Source organism: Salmo salar, chromosome ssa12 (assembly GCF_905237065.1).
Source record: "Salmo salar chromosome ssa12, Ssal_v3.1, whole genome shotgun sequence".
NCBI lineage: Eukaryota > Metazoa > Chordata > Actinopteri > Salmoniformes > Salmonidae > Salmo > Salmo salar.
In genome coordinates this window covers 55,468,051-55,493,177 of record NC_059453.1, presented here as the reverse complement: position 1 = coordinate 55,493,177, position 25,127 = coordinate 55,468,051, and the positions used below count along the sequence as shown (strand labels likewise).

The 25,127-nt window shown below is 45.6% G+C and overlaps 1 protein-coding gene across 2 annotated transcripts in view; it reads right to left on the bottom strand.

Moving 5' to 3' along the window:
- Positions 1–25,127, bottom strand: part of LOC106565094 (contactin-2) — a 120,018-nt gene that overhangs the window by 17,964 nt on the left and 76,927 nt on the right. Inside the window, exons 2-9 of one of the 2 annotated variants that reach the window (XM_014131781.2) lie at positions 22,039–22,068; positions 11,605–11,733; positions 3,215–3,356; positions 2,916–3,088; positions 2,529–2,624; positions 1,486–1,698; positions 973–1,075; positions 462–643 (exon numbers count right to left, since the gene is read on the bottom strand). In XM_014131781.2, coding sequence (XP_013987256.1) covers positions 462–643; positions 973–1,075; positions 1,486–1,698; positions 2,529–2,624; positions 2,916–3,088; positions 3,215–3,356; positions 11,605–11,662 — 967 coding nt within the window. In that variant the 5' untranslated portion in view covers positions 11,663–11,733; positions 22,039–22,068. The remainder of the gene's footprint in view (positions 1–461; positions 644–972; positions 1,076–1,485; positions 1,699–2,528; positions 2,625–2,915; positions 3,089–3,214; positions 3,357–11,604; positions 11,734–22,038; positions 22,069–25,127) is intronic. The other variant, XM_014131780.2, reaches the window with a different exon arrangement.

Below are 25,127 nucleotides of genomic sequence, written 5' to 3'. Positions count from 1 at the left end.
ATTGACGTGTACGATGGCGTGTTCCAATTCCCGCATATATTCAGCAACTTCACACAACCATTGAAGAGGAGTGGAACAACATTCCACAGGCAATAATCAACAGCCTGATCAACTCTATGTGAAGGAGATGTCGCGCTACATGAAGCATATGGAGGTCACACCAAACACTGACTGGTTTTCTGATCCACGACATACCTTTTTTTTAAGGTATCTGTGACCAACAGATGCATATCTGTATTCCCAGTCGTGAAATCCATAGATTAGGGCCTAGTGGTTTTTCAATTGACTGAGTTCCTTATATAAACTGTAACTCAATAAAATCTTAGAAATTGTTTCATGTTGCGTATATATTTTTGTTCAGTGTAGATCAGGTTATGAGGAATGTAAGCTTTATTGTTTTGGGCTTGTGTGTGTGTGTGTGTGTGTGTGTATGTGTGTGTTTGTTTGTGTCTCTACCCTACCTTGCACGTTGATACGTCCCTGGTGTTTGTCGCGGCCCTCAGAGTTGTATGCCTCACACTCGTACACGCCCTCGTCATGGAAGGTCACCTCAGGCAGAGTGAGGATGGGTCCCTCTGCACTGGCCCCGGCCTTAGACGGCAACAGACCATCCACCTTCCTCCAACGCAACTTTGGGACGGGACTAAGGTGAGGGAAGGGAAGCAGTGGTGGATAAAGAGGGAGAGAGGCATAGGCAGAAGGAGGGGGAGGTGGAGGAGAAAGAGGAAATTGGAGGAGGGAGAGGTAAGAAGGGGAATGCAGGGCGAGAGTGTGTGGATACAGAATACAACAAATCCTGTATAGAGAATGCTTACATACTTTATCGTGTTCCTCTTATTTTTATTTCTTGAGTGTTTTTGTTCTACCTTGTTATTTTTAGTATTAAATTGTTATTGATTACTGCATTGTTGCAAGCTTGCAAATTGGAGATATTTTAACAATATGGGATAATAACATGGATCAGGGACATACTTTCCGTAGGCAAAGCATTCCAGCTGGGTGGTGTGTCCTGCCAGGGCGTAGGTCTCTGCTGGGAAACGCACTTTGATAGCAGGAGCTGACTTTCTGGCATTGGCTGTGGTTAACAGAGAGGACGTGTCAACAACAGAGAAAATAGCTGATGTGAAATAAAGCAAATTATAAGCTACACCTGCACTTCAAGTCTCTCTTCTTAGAGGAGAACTGTACAGCACTGCATTCTTTGTAGTTCCTTGTCAATTGAAATGTCAAAAGCTTTTCAAAGCTGCACAATTACCGTGTAAGAGTAACAGAGTGCTTGAATAGACCTTTTCTCTCTCTCTCTACACACACACACACACACACACACACACACACACACACACACACACACACACACACACACACACACACACACACACACACACACACACACACACACACACACACACACACACACACACACACACACACACACACACACACACACACACATACACATATACACACACACACACACTCCTGTACCGTCTGGCTGCACGGTGAGCTGGTTGGCCTTGCTGAAGGTACTCTTGGTACTGATGTCCATGTCGATGGTGGTGAAGCAAAAGTAGCTTGCTGTATCGTTAGGCTCCGCCTTGGCCAGGTACAGGTTGCCCGTTACCTGGGAGACGAACCACCGACCCCCGTCAGGCTTCACGAAGCTGGGGAAGTCGTTAACGAACCAGCGATAGGACAGCGCTAACGAGAGGAGAAAGGGACAGAAAGAGAGAGAAGGGAGAGCAAGAGCGAGAGAGAAGACGAGGAGGAGAGTGAGACTTAATCAATGTGCCATAAATAGGGGCTTATCAATGAAAACATTCCACAAACTAGTTCAAGGGAGCACTCAGAGAGAAAGCAGAGATTGGAATAAAAGGCTTCTCAACAGTTTTTACCCCCAAGCCATAAGACTCCTGAACAGGTAATCAAATGGCTACCTGGACGATTTGCATTGTGTCCCCCCCCCCAACCCCCCCCCCAACCCTGCTTCTCTCTGTTTCTCATATATGCATCGTCACTTTAACTATACATTCATGTACATACTACCCAATTGGGCCGACCAACCAGTGCTCCCGCACATTGGCTAACCGGGCTATCTGCATTGTGTCCCGCCACCCACCACCCGCCAACCCTTCTTTTACGCTACTGCTACTCTCTGTTCATCATATATGCATAGTCACTTTAACCATATCTACATGTACATACTACCTCAATCAGCCTGACTAACCGGTGTCTGTATGTAGCCTCGCTACCTTTATAGCCTCGCTACTGTATATAGCCTGTCTTTTTACTGTTATTTTTATTTCTTTACTTACCTATTGTTCACCTAATACCTTTTTTGCATTATTGGTTAGAGCCTGTAAGTAAGCATTTCACTGTAAGGTCTATTGTATTCGGCACACATGACAAATAAACTTTGATTTGATTTTGATTTGATTTGAGCATGTGTGTGTCTGTGTGTCTGTGTGTGTGTGTGTGTGTGTGTGTGTGTGTGTGTGTGTGTGTGTGTGTGTGTGTGTGTGTGTGTGTACCTGGGTAGTGGGCGGGGGCCTGACAGGCCAGGAAGGCACCTGCACCCTCGTACACTGTCTGTGGGCTCTGCCCTTCCCCAGAGAAGTCATGGAGATCTAAAAAAAACAGTAGAGAAGGATATCACAAGATAGAAAACAAACTACACAAAACAATTTAAAAACACCTCAATTAAATCCAGTCAAGAGTACCACTAGACGAAAGTGTACTTCTCATTGAGCAATTTCTTCTTTTCACTATATAAACCAATCAATCGAATGAGATGAGATCCACACAAAATAGAGTTTGATGAATAACAACGGGGATCCAATACATCTTGATTAATATGCATCAACACAGAGAATGGTAAATACATAAATATAAATAAATGAATAAATGAATGTACTCACAGCCGAATTTGAGATTGGCGACGCGGCTGAGTATGGTGCCACAGCGGTTCATGGCCAGACACTGGTAGGAGCCTCCGTCACTGCCGTACTGGGGACCACTGATCACCAGGTTACCGGCTACCAGTGTATACCGGGGGTCCCCTACCGGGACATTCGTACCATTCACATGCCACCTACCGGACAGGGAGGGGAAGAAGTTACATAATGCTGTAGAGATGAGCACTTAGTACCTGTACCACCTCTCTGATGACTGCTTCTCTGATGTGTGTGTGTGTGTGTGTGCACATGTTTGTTCTTACCTGTACGTAGCAGCAGGGCTGGCTCTAGCCTGGCAGTTGAGAGTAACTGTTCCCTTACTAAGACCCTCTGGGTAAACCACACTGCTGGGCTGCTCCTCAAACACTGGCCCACTGTCATGACCCGTTATGCACACGTCCCCACCTGTCAACACACACATACACAAAATCAGAATTACCAACCACCCAATTTCCTACTCCCAGCCCCTTCCAATCAATCAGGATTTAGAGTAAACAATTAGATTCCAGATTTTTTTAAGGGTCTTTCACTTTTCAAACTGTATTCAACTGAAACTGTGTTTTTTTTGTACTGGCCCCCCATGGGAATTGAACCCACAACCCTGGCATTGCACACACCATGCTCTACCAACTGAGCCACAGGGAAGACCAACATATTCTGTATCACTATAACATATTTTTTCTTAATTAAATGGAAAGGAAGCATCCCCAAAACACCATGTATCACCATTCAGAAATTCAGTTAGTGGTAAATATGAGTTTCATCTGTGCTTTGGGAAGCCAAAGTCAGAAAATGTGGAATTGTCTAATTGAAAGAGAAATGTTCACAAATTACAGTGGAAGTATTTGATTAAATGTAATCCAATCCATTTTAATCTCATCTAAATAATGTACTCTGGGATGGTGTTGAGATGGCCTGTTTTCCCCTATTCCCTGTTCCCCTGACAGAAAACCCATCATTATGTGTTCATGACTCAGAGATGTGTGTGCGCGTGTGAGTGTGAAGCAGGAGTTGTGCAGGCAAGCATTATGGTAAAACAACCATCTGCACTAAAAGCGGGAGTGAGATCCAAAGGTGTGGGAGTCTGGAGGGGATACAGGCTGTCAGGGACAATACTGTTCGGTACTACAGTGATGAAGAGAGAAAGAGGAGAGGGACTTAAATGGGGAGAGGACATATAGGTGAAGAGTGAAAAGAGATTGAGTGTTGGGGTGGCTAGAGGGAGGAGAGGCGCAGGTAAAGGTGGAGAGGGGGATGAACAGAGGAGAGTAGAAGAGTGGAGGGGTGGAGAGAGAGGTAGATGAGAGAAGCAGAAGGTGCGGTAGAAACAGCCGGTTGGAACAGACAGCTAGCTATTCTCCAGGTACACAGAGAATCTGTCCGTGTTATACAGCGCAAATTGGGTTAGAGACGCCTCATGAACATATGGGAATCTAATGCTGAATCCTCGTGGCACAAAAAGTGTGTGTGAGAGAGAGGGAAAGAGGGAGGGAGGAAAAAAGAGATAAAAGAAAGAGATGGGATGTGTGCACATGAGCATGCATGTGTACGTGTGTGTGTGTGTGTGTGTGTGTGTGTGTGTGTGTGTGTGTGTGTGTGTGTGTGTGTGTGTGTGTGTGTGTGTGACAAAGTGAGCTCTTAAAGTCCCAGTGCAGTCAAAACTATGAGGTTGGAATAATACTGCAACATTTTGACAATTATGATAATGCCCTTTTAGTGTAAAAGTTGTTTAAAAACACTGCTTTAAATTTCAGTCTGTTTTGGTGGGATGGAGTGTGGGCTTGCCTGGTGACAGCACCAGGCAGTACAAGTTAATAGACCAATAACAAAGACAGAGTTTCAAACCTCTCTGCCAATAACAGCACATTTTCTGGTATTTTTGTTTGTTTTCAATTAAAATGGTCAAAAAGAATTCACAGTAAGGTACTTCAATTATTACCCAGACATGATTTGATATTGAGATAAAAATAGCTGCATTGGACCTTTAAATCTGGGGCAGTGAGAGACACACAGGCTGTTTGGGGACTCTCTAATCAGTCTCTCCTCTCTCTGGGTGTTTGCTATGCTGGGGTGCTAGGATGCTGTGTTTGTGTGTGTGTGTGTGTGTGTGTGTGTGTGTGTGTGTGTGTGTGTGTGTGTGTGTGTGTGTGTGTGTGTGTGTGTGTGTGTGGAGGGGGACTGCAATCCCCCAACCATACAGAAGATACATTTCCAAATAATTTCATACCCTGGAAACATCCCAACCTACCAGCTAACAGTGCTGCATGTTAGAAATCTGCCATACAAACCACTGTTCGTGTTTATTTTGAGGTGTGGCAATGAGAGAGGACAATGAGTATCTCTCAATATCTAAATATCAAATCATTTTGACTCTCTCTCTCTCTCTCTCTCTCTACTGCACCTGCTGTCTCGACCTTTGAATGCTCGGCTATGAAAAGCCAACTGACATTTACTCCTTAGGTGGTGACCTGTTGCACCCTCTATAACCGCTGTGATTATTATTTGACCCTGCTGGTCATCTACAAACGTTTGAAGAACGATCTGGCCTTTAATGGCCAATTACTCATATAATCTCTACCCGGCACAGCCAGAAGAGGGCTGGCCCCCCTCCGGAGCCTGGTTCCTCTCTAGGTTTCTTTTTAGGTTACTGATTTTATAGGCAGTTTTTAATAGCCACTGTGCTTCTACATCTGCATTGCTTGCTCTTTGGAGTTTTAGGCTGGGTATGTTAACAAGCACTTTGACAACTGCTGGATGTAAAAAGGGCTTTATAAAATACAGTTGATTGATTGATTTGATTGAACGAATAGGCCTATTCTTTTACAGTAACACAACAGAATAACCTGAGGTAGGCTACCTATGAACTTCCCAACCAAACAGACCAACAGTTCTATATCGTCAGATAAATTCAATGTTCTTGTTGTGTCCTTGGGTGTGTTTGTGTGTGGGGTGGTATGTGTACTGGTTTTCCTCCATTCTTAGGACCCCAATATCCTAACATTTTACCTGAAAGAATAATTCTTCTACGGTGTAGATCCTCTCGCAAATTGCTTGATCTGTTGCTCCATTAATGGAAATATGACAGGTAAGCTTGCATGCACGATACAGGCTATGATTTTTTTTTAGCTTTTTTTAGGAATAGTCTTGGTGGTTCGACATTTCTTCCATTTAAGAATGATGGAGGCCACTGTGTTCTTGGGAACCTTCAACGATGCAGAAATGTTTTGGTACCCTTCGAGTCTGTGCCTCGACACAATCCTGTCTCGGAGCTCTACGGACAATTTGTTTGACCTCATGGCTTGGTTTTTGCTCTGACATGCACTGTCAACTGTTGGACCTTACATAGACAGGTGTGTGCCTTTTCAACTCATGTCCAATCAATTGAACTTACCACATGTGGACTCCAATCAAGTTGTAGAAACATCAAGGGAATCAATGGAAACAGTATGCACTGGAGTTCAATTTCGAGTCTCAAAGCAAAGGTCTGAATACTTATACCTTATTTATATATCTGTTTTTAATACTAATGTAACATGCATTGGATACAAAACAAACACTGGCATTTGATAAATGATAACATGTCCAATATAATTACATAAATGCATATCTAAACAGGAATATATATATACACTGCTCCAAAAAATAAAGGGAACACTTAAACAACACAATGTAACTCCAAGTCAATCACACTTCTGTGAAATCAAACTGTCCACTTAGGAAGCAACACTGATTGACAATAAATTGTACATGCTGTTGTGCAAATGGAATAGAAAACAGGTGGAAATTATAGGCAATTAGCAAGACACCCCAAATAAAGGAGTGGTTCTGCAGGTGGGGACCACAGACAACTTCTCAGTTCCTATGCTTCCTGGCTGATGTTTTGGTCACTTTTGAATGCTGGCGGTGCTTTCACTCTACAACCCACACAAGTGGCTCAGGTAGTGCAGCTCATCTAGCATGGCACATCAATGCGAGCTGTGGCAAGAAGGTTTGCTGTGTCTGTCAGCGTAATGTCCAGAGCATGGAGGCGCTACCAGGAGACAGGCCAGTACATCAGGAGACGTGGAGGAGGCCGTAGGAGGGCAACAACCCAGCAGCAGGACCGCTACCTCCGCCTTTGTGCAAGGAGGAGCAGGAGAAGCACTGCCAGAGCCCTGCAAAATGACCTCCAGCAGGCCACAAATGTGCATGTGTCTGCTCAAACGGTCAGAAACAGACTCCATGAGGGTGGTATGAGGGCCCGACGTCCACAGGTGGGGGTTGTGCTTACAGCCCAACACCGTGCAGGACGTTTGGCATTTGCCAGAGAACACCAAGATTGGCAAATTCGCCACTGGCGCCCTATGGTCTTCACAGATGAAAGCAGGTTCACACTGAGCACGTGACAGACGTGACAGAGTCTGGAGATGCCGTGGAGAACGTTCTGCTGCCTGCAACATCCTCCAGCATGACCGGTTTGGTGGTGGGTCAGTCATGGTGTGGGGTGGCATTTCTTTGGGGGGCCGCACAGCCCTCCATGTGCTCGCCAGAGGTAGCCTGACTGCCATTAGGTACCGAGATGAGATCCTCAGACCCCTTGTGAGACCATATGCTGGTGCGGTTGGCCCTGGGTTCCTCCTAATGCAAGACAATGCTAGACCTCATGTGGCTGGAGTGTGTCAGCAGTTCCTGCAAGAGGAAGGCATTGATGCTACGGACTGGCCCGTCCGTTCCCCAGACCTGAATCCAATTGAGCACATCTGGGACATCCTGTCTCGCTCCATCCACCAACGCCACGTTGCACCACAGACTGTCCAGGAGTTGGCGGATGCTTTAGTCCAGGTCTGGGAGGAGATCCCTCAGGAGACCATCCGCCACCTCATCAGGAGCATGCCCAGGCATTGTAGGGAGGTCATACAGGCACGTGGAGGCCACACACATTACTGAGCCTCATTTTGACTTGTTTTAAGGACATTACAGCAAAGTTGGATCAGCCTGTAGTGTGGTTTTCCACTTTAATTTTGAGTGTGACTCCAAATCCAGAACTCCATGGGTTGATAAATTAGATTTCCATTGATTATTTTTGTGTGATATTGTTGTCAGCACATTCAACTATGTAAAGAAAAACGTATTTAATAAGATTATTTCATTCATTCAGATCTAGGATGTGTTATTTTAGTGTTCCCTTTATTTTTTTGAGCAGTATATATACACACACACACACACACTATACACCGCATTGTAATGTTATTGATGGTTTTATCTCTCCTTGCAGTGGCTTAGACAAATGAACTGCAATCACTAGATGCCCAAGCTTGAAAACAAGAAACGTATTGAGACATTAACACTTGTAAATTTAGAGTAAATGTTAACATTTGTATTGGTTTTCCTGTATATGTGCATGAGTCCTAAAAACACTGTCCATTGTACAAAATAAGTAATTCCCAAGTGAGGGACATCTCATGGCTTGTTCAGTACAGGAGGGCACATTTTGTCACAGGTTTTTTTATACACAGGACAGGAGTTTACAGGTTTTTTTTCCGGCCCTTCACTAACAGCTCATTCAACTAATTGTGGTCTAAATTGAAGACTTGAACACTGTGCAAATCACATCTGTATTTTCGAATGAGCTTTATAAATTACAATGTCCTGACAAATGTGGATGATGAATTATAACCAGGTTTCCATCCAGTGTTTTTATGCGAGTAAAGAATGTTGGGGGAAAAAATGGCACGACAGCCCTGATGGAAACTGAAAATGTTTTATTTCTTTATTTTTGCCGACAGTGGACAGTTTTGACGGCATCTCCCAACTTCCTGGGGACCTGCAAAATGTTTAAATTTCGACTTGAATCTCTGGAGTGATCTCTCTGGTGTAGAAGTGTTTGACATTCAGCTCAATTGAATAGAGCATTTGTTTCCTTTCAAAATGTGTCTAGTGGGACATGTTTGTGTTGTGTTTCAGTATGTGTTTATGAGTGTAGCCTTGTATGTGATTGTCTGTGTATGTTATTCACTTCTTGTTTACTGAGCATAGAAAGTTAACACATACTACGTGTCAAAGTGTGTCCATTGGGATGTATGAGTGTGTGTGTCTGTTTCTGGGTTTCTGTGGCCTTGCATCTTTTGCCAGCATATGTATGTATACTCAGCAAAAAAAGAAAAACGTCCTCTCTCTATCAACTGCGTTTATTTTCAGCAAACTTAACATGTGTAAATATTTGTATGAACATAACAAGATTCAACAACTGAGACATAAACTGAACAAGTTCCACAGACATGTGACTAACAGAAATGGAACAATGTGTCCCTGAACAAAGGGGGGGTCAAAATCAAAAGTAACAGTCAGTATCTGGTGTGGCCACCAGCTGCATTAAGTACTGCAGTGCATCTCCTCCTCATGGACTGCACCAGATTTGCCAGTTCTTGCTGTGAGATGTTACCACACTCTTCCACCAAGGCACCTGCAAGTTCTCTAACATTTCTGGGGGGAATGGCCCTAGCCCTCACCATCCGATCCAACAGGTCCCAAATGTGCTCAATGGGATTGAGATCTGGGCTCTTCACTGGCCATGGCAGAACACTGACATTCCTGTCTTGCAGGAAATCACGCACAGAACGAGCAGAATGGCCGGTGTGCATTGTCATGCTCGAGGGTCATGTCGGGATGAGGCTGCAGGAAGGGTACCACATGAGGGAGGAGGATGTCTTCCCTGTAACGCACAGCATTAAGATTGCCTTCAATGACAACAAGCTCTGTCCAATGATGCTGTGACACAACGCCCCAGACCATGATGGACCCTCCACCACCAAATCGATCCTGCTCCAGAGTACAGGCCTTGGTGTAAGGCTCATTCCTTCCACAATAAAAGCTAATCTGACCATCACTCCTGGTGAGACAAAACCACAACTCGTCGGTGAAGAGCACTTTTTGCCAGTCCTGTCTGGTCCAGCGACGGTGGGTTTGTGCCCACAGGCGACGTTGTTGCCGGTGATGTCTGGTGAGGACCTGCCTTACAACAGGCCTACAAGCCCTCAGTCCAGCCTCACTCAGCCAATTGCGGACAGTCTGAGCACTGATGGAGGGATTGTGCATTCCTGGTGTAACTCGGGCAGTTGTTGTGGCCATCCTGTTCCTGTCCCGCAGGTGTGATGTTCCGTTGTACCGATCCTGTGTAGATGTTGTTACACGTGGTTTGCCACTGCGAGGACGATTAGCTGCCCATCCGGTCTCCCTGTAGCGCTGTCTTAGGTGTCTCACAGTATGGACATTGCAATTTATTGCCTGGCCATATTTGCAGTCCTCATGCCTCCTTGCAGCATGCCTAAGGCACGTTCACGCAAATGAGCAGGGACCCTGGGCATCTTTCTTTTGGTGTTTTTCCAGAGTCAGTAGAAAGGCCTCTTTAGTGTCCTAAGATTTTATAATTTTGACTTTAATTGCCTACCGTCTGTAAGCTGTTAGTGTCTTAACGACCGATCCACAGGTGCATGTTCATTAATGGTTTATGGTTCATTTGAACAAGCATGGGAAACAGTGTTTAAACCCTTTATAATGAAGATCTGTGAAGTTATTTGGATATTTACGAATTATCTTTGAAAGACAGGGACCTGAAAAAGGTTTATTTTTTTACTGAGTTGATGGATGTGTGACTCCCCATTCATGTTGAGTATTGATTAATACTATACTAAGTTTTGTTTATGCATTTTGTGTGACTGTGTGTGTGTGTGTGTGTGTGTGTGTGTGTGTGTGTGTGTGTGTGTGTGTATGTGTGTGTTCGTGTGTGCATGTGTGATTCACTTCATCAACAGTCCAACGGAGCATTGATGAGCCTAATAATTACAATTTCATGGACTGTGTGCTGTCCCCAGGGATTGACTATGCGCAACTGCACATTTGGCAACAGTGGAAAATCTTGTTCATTTCAACAAAGGAACGTTACACCATCTTCATCTATCATTGATGAGATCGCTGCATTATTTCAACTCTGTCGTCAAATAAATAAATAAAATAAAAAAATAGAATCCCTTGTGCCCGCTGGTCTAAAATAACAACATGAAATTTTAATCTGGCCTGAAGCCCCCAAGAGGTGCAGAACCCTTACTTTTGGTTCTCCAGACACACACTCAACCCCCAAACCCACCCAACGCACACCAAACCATCGGTCTGATAAGATGCATGGTCATGTTGAGTGTGTGTACGTGTCTGGAGTGAGAGGCAGTGGGGGCTTGGGAAGCACAATAACTGAAAGAGGTTGCATGTCGGTGGGAGAGGGAGATTTTTAATAACAACGACTGAGATAGTGGATGTGTTCATATTGATGGGGAAGTAGCCCGGAGCTGAAGTCCATCCTAATTTACTAGTCAATTCAGGAAGTGAACAGCACTCTTATGGAAATGTCATTTTATCCAATTCTCTGTCCAGGACTGACAGTAGCCGCATTCCTTGGTAGTTTTGAAAGATTTGAACTAATGGAGTGGACGTGAGAGGAGATCTGACAGTAAATGGTGATGTGAGGAGGAACAGAACTGACATTGGAACATAGAGTAAGGAGAATAAAATACTAAAGGGAGGAGAGGGAAATAGAGAAGACAGGAGGAGATGAGTGGAGAGGAGGGAGGGTAAACAGAATATATAACAAAAAGAGAGAGAGAGAGAGAGAGAGAGAACTTACCGACAGCGTAGCTCAGAGCTAATGAGCTAAGGCTCAACAGAATCAGCAAACGCACCATTCTCACGCTCAGATCAGAACTGAACCGGATCAGAACCACACCAGGAGGAAGGAGAAGAGGCTTATCAGTGCCTGTGGAGAACAAAAAGAAAGACAGATTTATTCCTGGTTGAACTACAAGGCTAGCTCTCTATTGCTAATAAGCAGCCACACTCTATTTTTCTAAATATCCTCACAGTACAGGGTCTCTAATGTCTGTCGACTGAAGCAATGTGTAACACTACAGCTGGGGTTTGTCCAAATGGCACACTATTCCATACATAGTGCATTACTTTTGACCAGAGCCTTATGGGCCTAGGTCAAAAGTAGTGCGCTATATAAGCAGTAGGGTGCTATTTGACACGCATCCCTGCTAAGTATGCTCCAGTGGCCTTCTCTCTTCAATAGCTATATCTCCCGCTGCCTTTCACACACCCAGGAGACTGTCTTCCCGCACTCTACTTCAGGTTACATTACAAAATAAACACTATAGCCTAAGGTAGATAGACAAACAGATAGTATGGGTCAATCTTGGTACACAGCATTGCAATTATCTCTCTCTGGCAATGTGAAAAAGCAGCTTGCGGGAAAAATGGGCGAGGTAAGAGCATTTGCAGTGTTTTAAGCTAGATTTTTATTGAGCTTAAATAAATCGTATTGCTCTTAAATATATCGTAGTACTCTTACGTTCAATGCATGACTCTTTTACAAGGTGCAAACAGAACAACTCCTTGACAATGTCTTCTCTGACCTTCTTATATTCCCTCCCTCTTTCTCTTACCCTCCTCTCCTTTCCTGTCTCGTTTTCTCTCTCTCAGCTGGAAATGCTGGCAAAACACTCACTAAAAACACTTCCACCTAATCTAAAAATCAGCATTGCATGGCAAAAAATAACTTAAAAACACAATAGACTAACACGATCGTGGAAATCAATGAGAGGGTTTTCATTCATGAAGTGTTTTATTCTCTTCAAATCCAATAGGTCCATGGTCTTTAGAAAGAAACATCCATAAGCCAGGGAAGGTTCTGGCTCTTTTACTCGGAAGCTGGCACGGAAGGTAGAATTAGATCTAGTACATCTGTCGGAACTTCTCCAGACAGCTCACAGCCTAGTAGGCTCATTTACAGACCAGGAACAAGTTACTCCATGGCAGAATTCCCTGGACAGACCCGGCTAACATAATCTACTCTGTCAGCCTGTGTTCTCCCTCTGTGCTCTCCCTCTGTGCTCTCCCACTCTCCCCAAACTGTCACCTTCTGACACTTCACTGGATACTACTGTTATTAAACACAGAGAGCGAGGGAGGGTGGGGATAGGAAAGAGAGTGAGATAGAGATATGAGAGGGGGATAGGGAAGAGAGAAAGAGAAAGATAGCAATAAAAAGAGCAGAGAGAGGAGAGACAAAACAGACAAAAAGCGAGCCAGGCAAAGACAGAGAGATATATCACATCAAATCAGCTCACAGCTTAATGACTGTGGAAGGAGGAGATGAGAGCGGAGCAGCATATCACATTGCTCTCACGCCTTCATCACACCACAGCCAAACAACTGGGTCTGGTTCAACAGTCAGCTCAAAGTAGATAGAAACATTCATATGACATGCTGTAATAGGGCTTGGATACACTGAAATGATGACATGACAAGACAGTTAGTTAGTAGTGACAACCAGGAAAAGTATCTGGTTGCTTTGCAATGGAACATGACTCCTTCATGACTCCTGCAGATGCAGGTGCGTCACTTTAAAGATCAACGCCGTCAATTTGTTGCACCTGATGATTTCCATACGGCATCTCATTGCCAGCCAAACCGACTACCAACAACCAGGTGTTGTGCATTTAGCAATCAACGGAACCACAACTGAACAAAACACGTCTCACCCCTCAGGGAATGAGAGTTTCCTGTAAATCGGTCCATATGAATTGTCATATCAGGGTAAAATCTGTCCAATATGTGCAGTCAGTGCAGACCCTTCCATTTCTGTGTGTAGCGCTGGGGAATATTGTGTCCCATTGACGATCCTCAGGGTGAGTCACCCATCAGTGCACACCTCTTCCTCTCTTCCTCGCTCTTCCTCTCCTCCTCATCTCTCTGCTCCTGTAATTGGAACTCAGAACTCTGACACATTCTGACAGATAACAGTAATGGAACTAGCACTGTTCCAGTCTAGACAGGAAGCATTCCTCCCGTGGGCACTGATCTAGGACCTGCTTTACCCTCTCCTAATCCTATGACCACAAGGGGGAAATCACAAAACTGACCTTAGATCATTGTTTTCTGTTTTGATCTCGGCCGAATTATTCTGGGCTGTTTCTAGGGGCCGGCTGGTCCAAGCAACTTAACCAAGGACCACAGATGGGCTGTTTATGAGGAGTGGTTAAAAACTGATTGTGTCTCTGGAGAGGAGAGGGCCCAGATTGGTGATTCTACAGTTTAGAGTGAGCAGCAAAGAGAGGGTACACACACACACACACACACACACACACACACACACACACACACACACACACACACACACACACACACACACACACACACACACACACACACAGATCCTGAAATTAGATAAATGTGCGATTGATTTTATTATTAGTGTCATGCAAGGATGCACAGCCCACATGGGCTTATAAGACACTATATTCGCTGTAGCAAAATAAAATAATCTGTCTGAGTGTCTCTGATGGCTGATTGCAGACTCAATGTGTACCACTCTACCACTCTGATGCTCGTTTTCTCAGTTTGGGTTCAGCCAGCTATACTGCAGTGCTCTTAGCAGCCCCTTCGCTATCAACAAAACGCCACACACACGCTCTCCACACAGTATGGATGGCTGGAGACCGAGCTAAGCCTTTTAAGGTTGCTCCTCTGTCAGTGTGGGTGTTTTCCCAGAGGCCCCTCAGTTATCCACCATTATATGCACATTCTTCACATAATATGGATGACTGGGTCCGGATCACAGTAAAGGGTGGCTGGTGCTGTATTCCATCTTTGCAGTGTGCAAGGCTAGTGTGTGTGTGTGTGTGTGTGTGTGGGGTGGGGGGGGTGGGGGGGTATGCTGTAGTTGAGTGCTTGAGTTAACACCGACTTCACTTGTGTGGAGTGGAGTGTTGGTCTGATTGCTGGAGAAATCTCTGTACCTCACTCCCTCTCTTCTCTCCCCTCCTCTTCACAGTATTCTCCTATGTGTTCCTATCCTCCATCCATATACACTGAGTCAACACAGACTGCACAATGGCGCTAACAGAGATGGTCGCCTCATTTCAGGTCCTTAGAAATCTATGCAGTTATTTGTTATTTGATGTATTATTTCTTACATTGTTAGCCCAGAAAATCTCATGTGTTATTACATACAGCCGGGAAGAACTATTGGATATTAAAGCGATGTCAACTTACCATCATTACTCCCAGGAATACGTCTTTCCCGTAGCGTATCCTTTGCTCTGACCTCCACCCTGGACATGCGATCTTATCCCAGAGGCCGACCCAAAACTACGTGGTCACCGCAGGAGAGGCCGAAGGAGCGGCCTACTGGTCAGATTAAGAAGGCGAGCACACCATCCACCGCTTCCGAGCATATTACTTGCCAATGTCCAATCTCTAGATAACAAGGTGGACGAAATTAGGGTACGAGTTGCCTTCCAGAGAGACATCAGATATTGTAACATTCTCTGTTTCACGGAAACATGGCTCTCTCGGGATATGTTGTCAGAGTCGGTACAGCTACCCGGTTTCTTCATGCATCGCTCCGACAGAAACAAACATCTCTATGGTAAGAAGAAGGGCGGAGGTGTATGCCTTATGATTAACGACTCATGGTGTATTCACAACAACATACAGGAACTCAAGTCCTTTTGTTCACCTGACGTAGAATTCTTTACAATCAAATGCCGACCGCATTATCTTCCCCCCCACACACTTCAAGATTGCTTCAATCACATGGACGGGGATATGTTCCCGGATAGCCTCAGGCAACAACATTGATGTACAGTTGAAGTCGGAAGTTTACATACACTTAGGTTGGAGTCATTAAAACTTGTTTTTCAACAACTCCACCAATTTCTTGTTGACAAACTATAGTTTTGTCAAGTCGGATAGGACATCTACTTTGTGCATGATACAAGTCATTTTTCCAACAATTGTTTACATACAGATTATTTCACTTATAAATCATTGTATCACAATTCCAGTGGGTCAGAAGTTTACATACGCTAAGTTGACTGTTCTGCTTGGAAAATTCCCGAACATTATGTCATGGGTTTAAAAGCTACTGATAGGCTAATTGACATCATTTGAGTCAAATGTAGGTGTACCTGTGGATGTATTTCAAGGCCTACCTTCAAACTCTGTGCCTCTTTGTTTGACATAATGGTAAGATCTGTAACGGCTGTCTGAAGGAGTAGACCAAGGCGCAGCGTGTTGAGTGCTCATATTTAATTGTAATCGAGACACTTTGAATAAAACAAGAAAATGACAGCGAAACAGTTCTGTCAGGTATAACAAAACACTAAACAGAAATTAACCACCCACAAAAACCCAAAGGAAAACAGGCTGCCTAAGTATGACTCCCAATCAGCAACAACGATATACAGCTGTCCCTGATTGAGAGCCATACCCGGCCGAAACAAAGAAATACCAAACAAAGAAAAAAGGACATAGAATGCCCACCCCAACTCACGCCCTGACCAACCAAAATAGAGACATAAAAGGATCTCCAAGGTCAGGGCGTGACAGTACCCCCCCCCCAAAGGTGCGGACTCCGGCCGCAAAACCTAAACCTATAGGGGAGGGTCCGGGTGGGCATCTACCCGTGGTGGTGGCTCAGGAGCAGGACGCAGACCCCGCTCCACCGCTGGCTCACCCCACTTTAATGGCTCCCCTAGAGCGTGGTCTCTTGCCGCCGACCACGAACTTGGGAACCCTCGCAGGGGGCCCCGGACTGGAGGCCGACTCTGAGAGCTCCGGACTGGAGGCCGACTCTGGGAGCTCCGGACTGGAGGGCGACTCTGGGAGCTCCGGACTGGAGGGCGACTCTGTCGGTTCCGGACTGGAGGGCGACTATGTCGGTTCCGGACTGGAGGGCTGCGTCTGTCGGTTCCGGACTGGAGGGCTGTCTCTGTCCGTTCCGGACTGTGGGCCGAGTCTGTCCGTTCCGGACTGTGGGCCATCTCTGCTGGCTCCGGACTGTGGGCCGTCTCTGCTGGCTCTGGACTGTGGGCCATCTCTAGACGGGGAACTATCGCCGGAAAGCTCTGGACGGGGCACTGTTGCCGGACACTCTGGACGGGGCACTGTTGCCGGAAGCTCTGGACGGGGCACTGTTGCCGGAAGCTCTGGACGGGGACTGCGCACTGAAGGCCTGATGCGTGGGGCTGGTACTGGAGGTACCAGACTGGAGACCCGCACCTCAAGGCTAGTGCGAGGAGCAGGAACAGGGCGTACTGGACTGTGGGGTCGCACTGGAGATCTGGTGCGTAGGCTTGTTACCCATCTTCCAGGCTGAATACCCAACCTAGCCCGGCACAGGCAGAGCGCAGGCACAGGACGGACTGATTCATCACAGCACTCCGGAGACACAGTACGCAGCGCCGGCACAGGATAACCTGGACCGAGACAGCGCACCGGAGACCAGATGCGCTGAGCTGGAACACTCCGCCCCGGCTCAATGCCCACTCTCGCCCGGCAGATGTTAGGAGCTGGGATGTAGCGCACCGGGCTCTCAACGCGTACTGGGACACCGTGCGCTCTACTGCATAACACGGTGCCTGACCAGCACTACGATGCCTCCTGTAAGCACGGGAAGTTGGCTCAGTATTCCACCCTGACTCAGGCCAACTTCTCGTGTGGCCCCCGAAAAAATGTTTTGGGGCTGCCTCTCGTGCCTGCTGCGCTGCCATGCCTCATATCGCCGCCTCTCAGCTTTAGCTGCCTCCAGTTCTTCTTTCGGGCGGTGAAATTCCCCAGCCTGTCTCCAGAGTCCCTTTCCGTCCAGAATTTCCTCCCAAGTCCACGAATCCTGAACCCTCTGCTCCTTGTTACGACGCTGCTTTGTCCTCTTATGGTGGGTGGTTCTGTAACGGCTGTCTGAAGGAGTAGACGAAGGCGCAGCGTATTGAGTGCTCATATTTAATTGTAATCGAGACACTTTGAACAAAACAAGAAAATGACAGCCAAACAGTTCTGTCAGGTATAACAAAACACTAAACAGAAATTAACCACCCACAAAAACCCAAAGGAAAACAGGCTGCCTAAGTATGACTCCCAATCAGCAACAACATATACAGCTGTCCCTGATTGAGAGCCATACCCGGCCGAAACAAAGAAATACCAAACATAGAAAAAAGGACATAGAATGCCCACCCCAAATGTCTTGACCTCCACAAGTCTGGTTCATCCTTGGGAGCAATTTCCAAACGGCTGAAGGTACCACGTTCATCTGTACAAACAATAGGATGCATGTATAAACACCCTGGGACCACGCAGCCATCATACCGCTCAGGAAGGAGATGCTTTCTGTCTCCTAGAGATGAACATACTTTGGAGCGAAACATGCAAATCAATCCCAGAACAACAGCAAAGGACCTTGTGAAGATGCTGGAGGAAACAGGTACAAAAGTATCTATATCCACAGTAAAACGAGTCCTATATCGACATAACCTGAAAGGCCGCTCAGCAAGGAAGAAACCACTGTTCCATAACCGCCATAAAAAGCCAGACTATGGTTTGCAACTGCACATGGGGACAAAGATTTTACTTTTTTGGAGAAATGTCCTCTGGTCTGATGAAACAAAAATATAACTGTTTGGCCATAATGACCATCGTTATGTTTGGAGGAAAAAGGGGTAAGCTTGCAAGCTGAAGAACACCATCCCAACCTTGGAGCACAGGGGTGGCAGCATCATGTTGCGGGGGTGCTTTGCTGCAGAAGGGACTGGTGCACTTCACAAAATAGATGGCATCATGAGGTAAGAAAATGATTTGGATATATTGAAGCAACATCTCAAGACATCAGTCAGAAAGTTAAAGCTTGGTCGCAAATGGGTCTTCCAAATAGACAATGACCCCAACCATACTTCCAAAGTTGTGGCAAAATGGCTTTAGGACAACAAAGTCAAGGTATTGGAGTGGCCATCACAAAGCCCTGACCTCAATCCTATAGAAAATTTGTGGGCAGAACTGAAAAAGTGTGTGCGAGCAAGGAGGCCTAGAAACCTGACTCTGTTACACCAGCTCTGTCGGGCCAAAATTCACCCAACTTATTATGGGAAGCTTGTGGAAGGCTACCCAAAGTGTTTGACCCAAGTTAAACAATTTAAAGGCAATGCTACCAAGTACTAATTGAGTGTATGTAAACTTCTGACCCACTGGGAATGTGATGATAGAAATCAAAGCTGAAATTAATCATTCTCCACTATTATTCTGACATTTCACATTTTTAAAATAGTGTTGTGTCACGTCCTGACCATAGTAAGATGTGATTTTCTATGGTAGAGTAGGTCAGGGCGTGACAGTTTTTTTTGTGTTTTTCTATGTTTTCTATTTCTATGTTCTTAGGTTCTAGTTTTTGTATTTCTATGTTGGCTTGTTTGGGATGATCTCCAATTGGAGGCAGCTGGTCCTCGTTGTCTCTAATTGGAAATCATATTTAAGTAGTTTTTCTTCCTGGGTTTTGTGGGTGATTGTTTGTGAGTAGTGTTTGTTCTCCTCTGCATCACGGTTTGTTGTTTTTTGTCTATTCAGTTATTTTTATGTATTGCATGAGTTTCACAGAGGAAATAAAATGTGGAACTATCAACACGCTGTGCTTTGGTCTGCTCCTTTCGACAGCCATGACATGTTGATCCTAACTGACCTAAAACAGGGAATTGTTTCTAGGATTAAATGTCAGGAATTGTGAAACTGAGTTTAAATGTATTTGGCTAAGGTGTATGTAAACTTCCAACTTCAACTGTATACGCTGACTCGGTGAGCGAGTTTATTAGCAAGTGCATTGGAGATGTCGTACCCTCTGTGACTCTTAAAACGTTCCCTAACCAGAAACCGTGGATTGATGGCCACATTCACACGAAACTGAAAGTGCGAACCACCACTTTCATCATGTCAATGCAACAGGAAACATGACCAAATGCAAACAGTGCAGCTATTCCCTCCAAGGCAATCAAACAAGCAAAGCGTCAGTATGGAGACAAAGTAGAGCCGCAATTCAACGGCTCAAACATGAGACGTATGTATCAGGGTCTACAGTCAATGGCGGATTACCAAAAGAAAACCAGCCCCGTCGCGGACATTGACATCTTGCTCCCAGACAAATTAGACAACGTCTTTGCTTGCTTTGAGGACAATACAGTGCCACTGACACAGCCCGCTACCAAAGTCCGTCGGCTCTCCTCCGTGGCCAACGTGAGTAAAACATTTAAACGTGTTAACCCTTGCAAGGCTGCCGGCCCAGATGGCATCCCTAGCCGTGTCCTCAGAGCATACGCAGAAGAGCTGGCTGGTGTGTTTACGGACATATTCAACCAATCCCTATCCCAGTCACCACATGCTTCAAGATGGCCACCATTGTTCCTGTTACCAAGAAAGCTAAGGTAACTGAACTAAATGACCATCGCCCCATTGCACTCACTTCAGTCATCATGAAGTGCTTCGAGAGACTAGTCAAGGATAATATCACCTCCACCCTATCTGATACCCTAGACCCACTCCAATTTGCTTACCGCCCCAAAAGGTCCACTGACGATGTAATCACCATCACACTGCACACTGCCCCTATCCCATCTGGACAAGAGGAATACCTATGTAAGAATGCTGTTCATTGACTACAGCTCAGCATTTAACACCATAGTACCCTGGGTCTCGACCCCGCCCTGTGCAACTGGGTCCTGGACTTTGATGGGCCGCCCCCAGGTGGTGAAGGTAGGAAACAACATCTCCACCCCGCTGATCCTCAACACTGGGGCCCACTAGGGTGCGTTCTCAGCCCTCTCCTGCACTCCCTGTTCACCCATGACTGCGTGGCCATGCACGCTTCCAACACAATCATCAAGTTTGACGACACTATAGTGGTAGGCTTGATTACCAACAAAGACGAGATGGCCGACAGGGAAGAGGTGAGGGCACTCGGAGTGTGGTGTGAGGAAAATAACCTCTCACTCAACGTCAACAAAACAAAGGAGATGATTGTGGACTTCAGGAAACAGCAGTGGGAGCATCCCCCATCTACATCAACGGGACAGTAGTGGAGAGGGTGGAAAGTTGAGTTCATCGCTGACGATCTGAAATGGTCCACAGACAGTGTGGTGAAGAAGGTGCAACAGCGCCTCTTCAACCTCAGGAGGCGGAAGAAATTTGGCTTGTCATCTAAAACCAATCAACTTTTACAGATGCACAATCGAGAGCATCCTGTTGGGCTGTATCACCGCCTGGTACGGCGATTGCACCGCCCTCAACCGCAAGGCTCTCCAGAGGGTAGTGCGGTCTGCACAACGCATCACCGGGGGCAAACTACCTGCCCTCCAGGACACCTACAGCACCCAATGTCACAAGAAGGCCAAAAAGATCATCAAGGACAACAACCACCTGAGCCACTGCCTGTTCACCCCGCTATCATCCAGAAGGCGAGGTCAGTACAGGTGCATCAAAGCTGGGACCGAGAGGCTGAAAAACAGCTTCTATCTCAAGGCCATCAGACTGTTAAACAGCCATCACTAACATAGAGAGGCTGCTGTCAACATATAGACTCAGATCTCGGGCCACTTAAATAAATGGACTGAAAAGGTATTACTAGTCACTTTAAATAACGGCACTTTAATAATGTTTACATATCCTACATTACTCATCTCATATGTATATACTGTATTGTACACCATCTTGCCTATGCCGCACACCATCGTTCATCCATATATTTATATGTAGAGTACATATTCTTATTAATTCCTTTACATTTGTGTGTATAAGGTAGTTGTTGGGAATTTGTTATATTACTGTTAGATATTACTGCATAGTCAGAACTCGAAGCACAAGCATTTCGCTCCACTCGCATTAACATCTGCTAACCATGTGTACGCGACCAATACAATTTGATTTGAGTGTGGTTGACTACTTTTGCCAATTGACGTTCATATGAGTCGTTTATAATGCTCCCTCCCAAACCACATCCCACAGACAGACACCACGACACCTCTTTTTCCATCTATCCCCACCATCGTTCAGCCCTCTCCTTGTCTACCTTCTCCTCCCTCCAGCCCTCCATCCCTCCCTCTAAAGTTGTCATGCTCCATAAAGGAGGGAAGGACTGCCTGAGGCCATGGAGCTTTTAGCTCAGCCCAGACATCTGCCGACAGGACACACACTCCCACAAGGACCACACACACACACAGGACACTCTCATAATGGCACTTACCACCCCAGGTGGGCTGTTTGGGACACCACTCTGTGCAGGGGGGAGGAGAGAGGGAGGGGGAGAGGATGAAAAATGAGGTGGGAAGGGGATCAAATCAAATCAAAAGTATTTATATAGCCCTTCTTACATCAGCTGATATCTCAAAGTGCTGTACAGAAACCCAGCCTAAAACCCCAAACAGCAAGCAATGCAGGTGTTGAAGCACGGTGGCTAGGAAAAACTCCCTAGAAAGGCCAAAACCTAGGAAGAAACCTAGAGAGGAACAAGGCTATGAGGGGTGGCCAGTCCTCTTCTGGCTGTGCCGGGTGGAGATTATAACAGAACATGGCCAAGATGTTAAAATGGATGACTGACAGGGACACCAGAAGACAAAACCTTTAATTATTGAAGTCATTTTTTATCAGCTAAGATCCCAACAGTCCTGCCCTACACTCTGTGGTGACAACTAATATCCTGTCTGCTCTGGCCTTGGAGCGTGACACACACACACACACACACACACACACACACACACACACACACACACACACACACACACACACACACACACACACACACACACACACACACACACACACACACACACACACACACACACACACAGCTCTGAAATGTCCTGTCTTCTTGGCGATAACAATCTCTTTAGCAGGTGTTTGATGAGAAAGCAGAGGGTGTTAGCTGTCCCTGCCAGGACCCCTGAGAACATCAAACATAACACTGATCTGGTCCCTAAATCCATCTCTGGGATGAACTGTGGTGATTGGGAGCTTTGGATGGCTTCTACATCATACACCTCTGTGAATAGCATACACACGCACCAAGACACACACACACACACACACACACACACACACACACACACACACACACACACACACACACACACACCCTGATCCCTAGCTGTTGATTCAAAGATAAAGAGGCTTGAAGATGGAGATGGCTGATATTGCAGCTGATATTCCAGCATGACTGGAATCATAACTTAGTCATCTCATCAAACACACACACACACACACACACACACACACACACACACACACACACACACACACACACACACACACACACACACACACACACACACACACACACACACACGAAGGTAGAGATCATTACCAAACCTTAGTAAGGAAGGTCAGGGACTGCTTAGCTGCAATTTCACAGCTAAATTGTTAAATAGCTCAAGATTTCAACACCTAATAATATAATGCACATCATGTCAATTTCACAGCTGGAAGATGTAGCACCTCAGACAGATATCTGTGACAGTCACATTAGTATTATCCTGCACATGCACACACAGTATATCCTCCGGGGGAAATGGAATTCACACTCAACCTGACTTTAAATGGTTTGACTACAATTCACACTATTGGGCTTGTAAATCTGACAGACAAAGAGTACTCTACACACATACATTGGCAGGCACAGACTGTATTGGTTTTGACTTGCGGTTATTGTTTGCCAGGTAGGTTGGGCCAACCGGAGAAAATATTGCTTTCTCGTTTTTGTTTGTGAGGGAATGAGTCCCGTCTGGTCCATGAAGTCTACACCAATACGAAGGACTCATGTAAAAGTCAGTATGGACATACACTTTTCATAAACCCTTAAAACATTGGAAATAACTTCAAAACAACTGTTATTTTGCATGGGTTGTTTTAACAACATAAATGTTCACACATAATAATATAACAAACAATGAGCTCTGGTTTCTCAAGAAAAGTCCTGTACCTCAGGCCTAAAAGATTCCAGCCCGGGAAAGGAGTTCAGTGAACTCAAGTGACCTTAGTCACGCAATGTTTGTCCGTTCATAGAAGTGTAGTGTAAACCCAGTCTCAATCATACAATCAAAATATCAAACACTTTTACCACACAACCCTAAAGAGTATCAAATCTCAGTAGTCTTTAACTACAACTTGTCACGCCCTGATCTGTTACACCTGTTCTTGTGATTGTCTCCACCTCCTCCAGATGTCGCTTATTTCCCCAGTGTATTTATCCCTGTGTTTCCTGTCTCTCTGTGCCAGTTCGTCTTGTATGTTTTCAGGTCAACCAGCGTGTTTTCCCATGCTCCTGTTTTCTATTCTCTTTTCTAGTCTTCCTGGTTTTGACCCTTGCCTGTTTTTACTGGACTCTGTACCCACCTGCCTGACCCTTCTACCTGCCCTGACTTCAAGCCTGTCTGCCACTCTTTACCTCTTGGACTCTGGTTTTGACCTTTTGCCGGTCCACGACCATTCTCCTGCCTACTCCTTTTGGATTATAAATAAACTACAAAGACTCTAACCATCTGCCTCCTGGGTCTTGCCTTGTGCCCTTATACAACAGACCACAAATCAGCATGGTATAAATCACACTCAAACAAATGAAATACCGTATGTAAAAAAGTTGTAGACAGACAATCCAATCCGCCAACAGATCTCCAGCACAGAAAGGCCACAACGAAACAACGGAGACCAAATGGGATGTGTAGTCCAAAGGAAGAAATGAGTGGATCCGATCCTGCTTAAACTTGAGACAAAGCTTCAAAGCACACTTTTAAATACAACTAAACAAACGGAGTAGGGTTTTCTTTCTGGGTTTTATTTCTCATTGCTCTCTTTTTTATGAGCTAAAGCCATCTTCGTTTCCTTCAGACCGATCTAAGATAGCGGATGTTATTACGCTAATGTCGGGAAGGGTGCTCTCCTGGGCTACGGCAGTTTGGGAGCAACAATCCACCATCTGTTGTCATCTGGAGGATTTCATGGCAGAAGTGAGGAAGGTATTCAATTCTCCGGTATCCGGGAGAGAGGCGGCCAGTAAACGTCTTGAATTACGTCATCTCCCGTAGTGTGGCAGACTACGCAGTTGATTTTCACACGTTGGCCGTCGAGAGTGCCTGGAATCCGGAGTCTCTTTTTGAAACTTTTCTTCACAGATTATCTGAGGTGGTAAAAGATGAGCTAGCTGCTCGGGAATTACCGGTGGACCTCAACTCCCTCATTGCCCTCACCATTAGAATTGATGGACGCCTAAGAGAACGCAGGTGTGAGAGGAGGTCTGGTCTCGGGCACACTCGTTCATCCACAGTGGCTCGCTCACCTCGC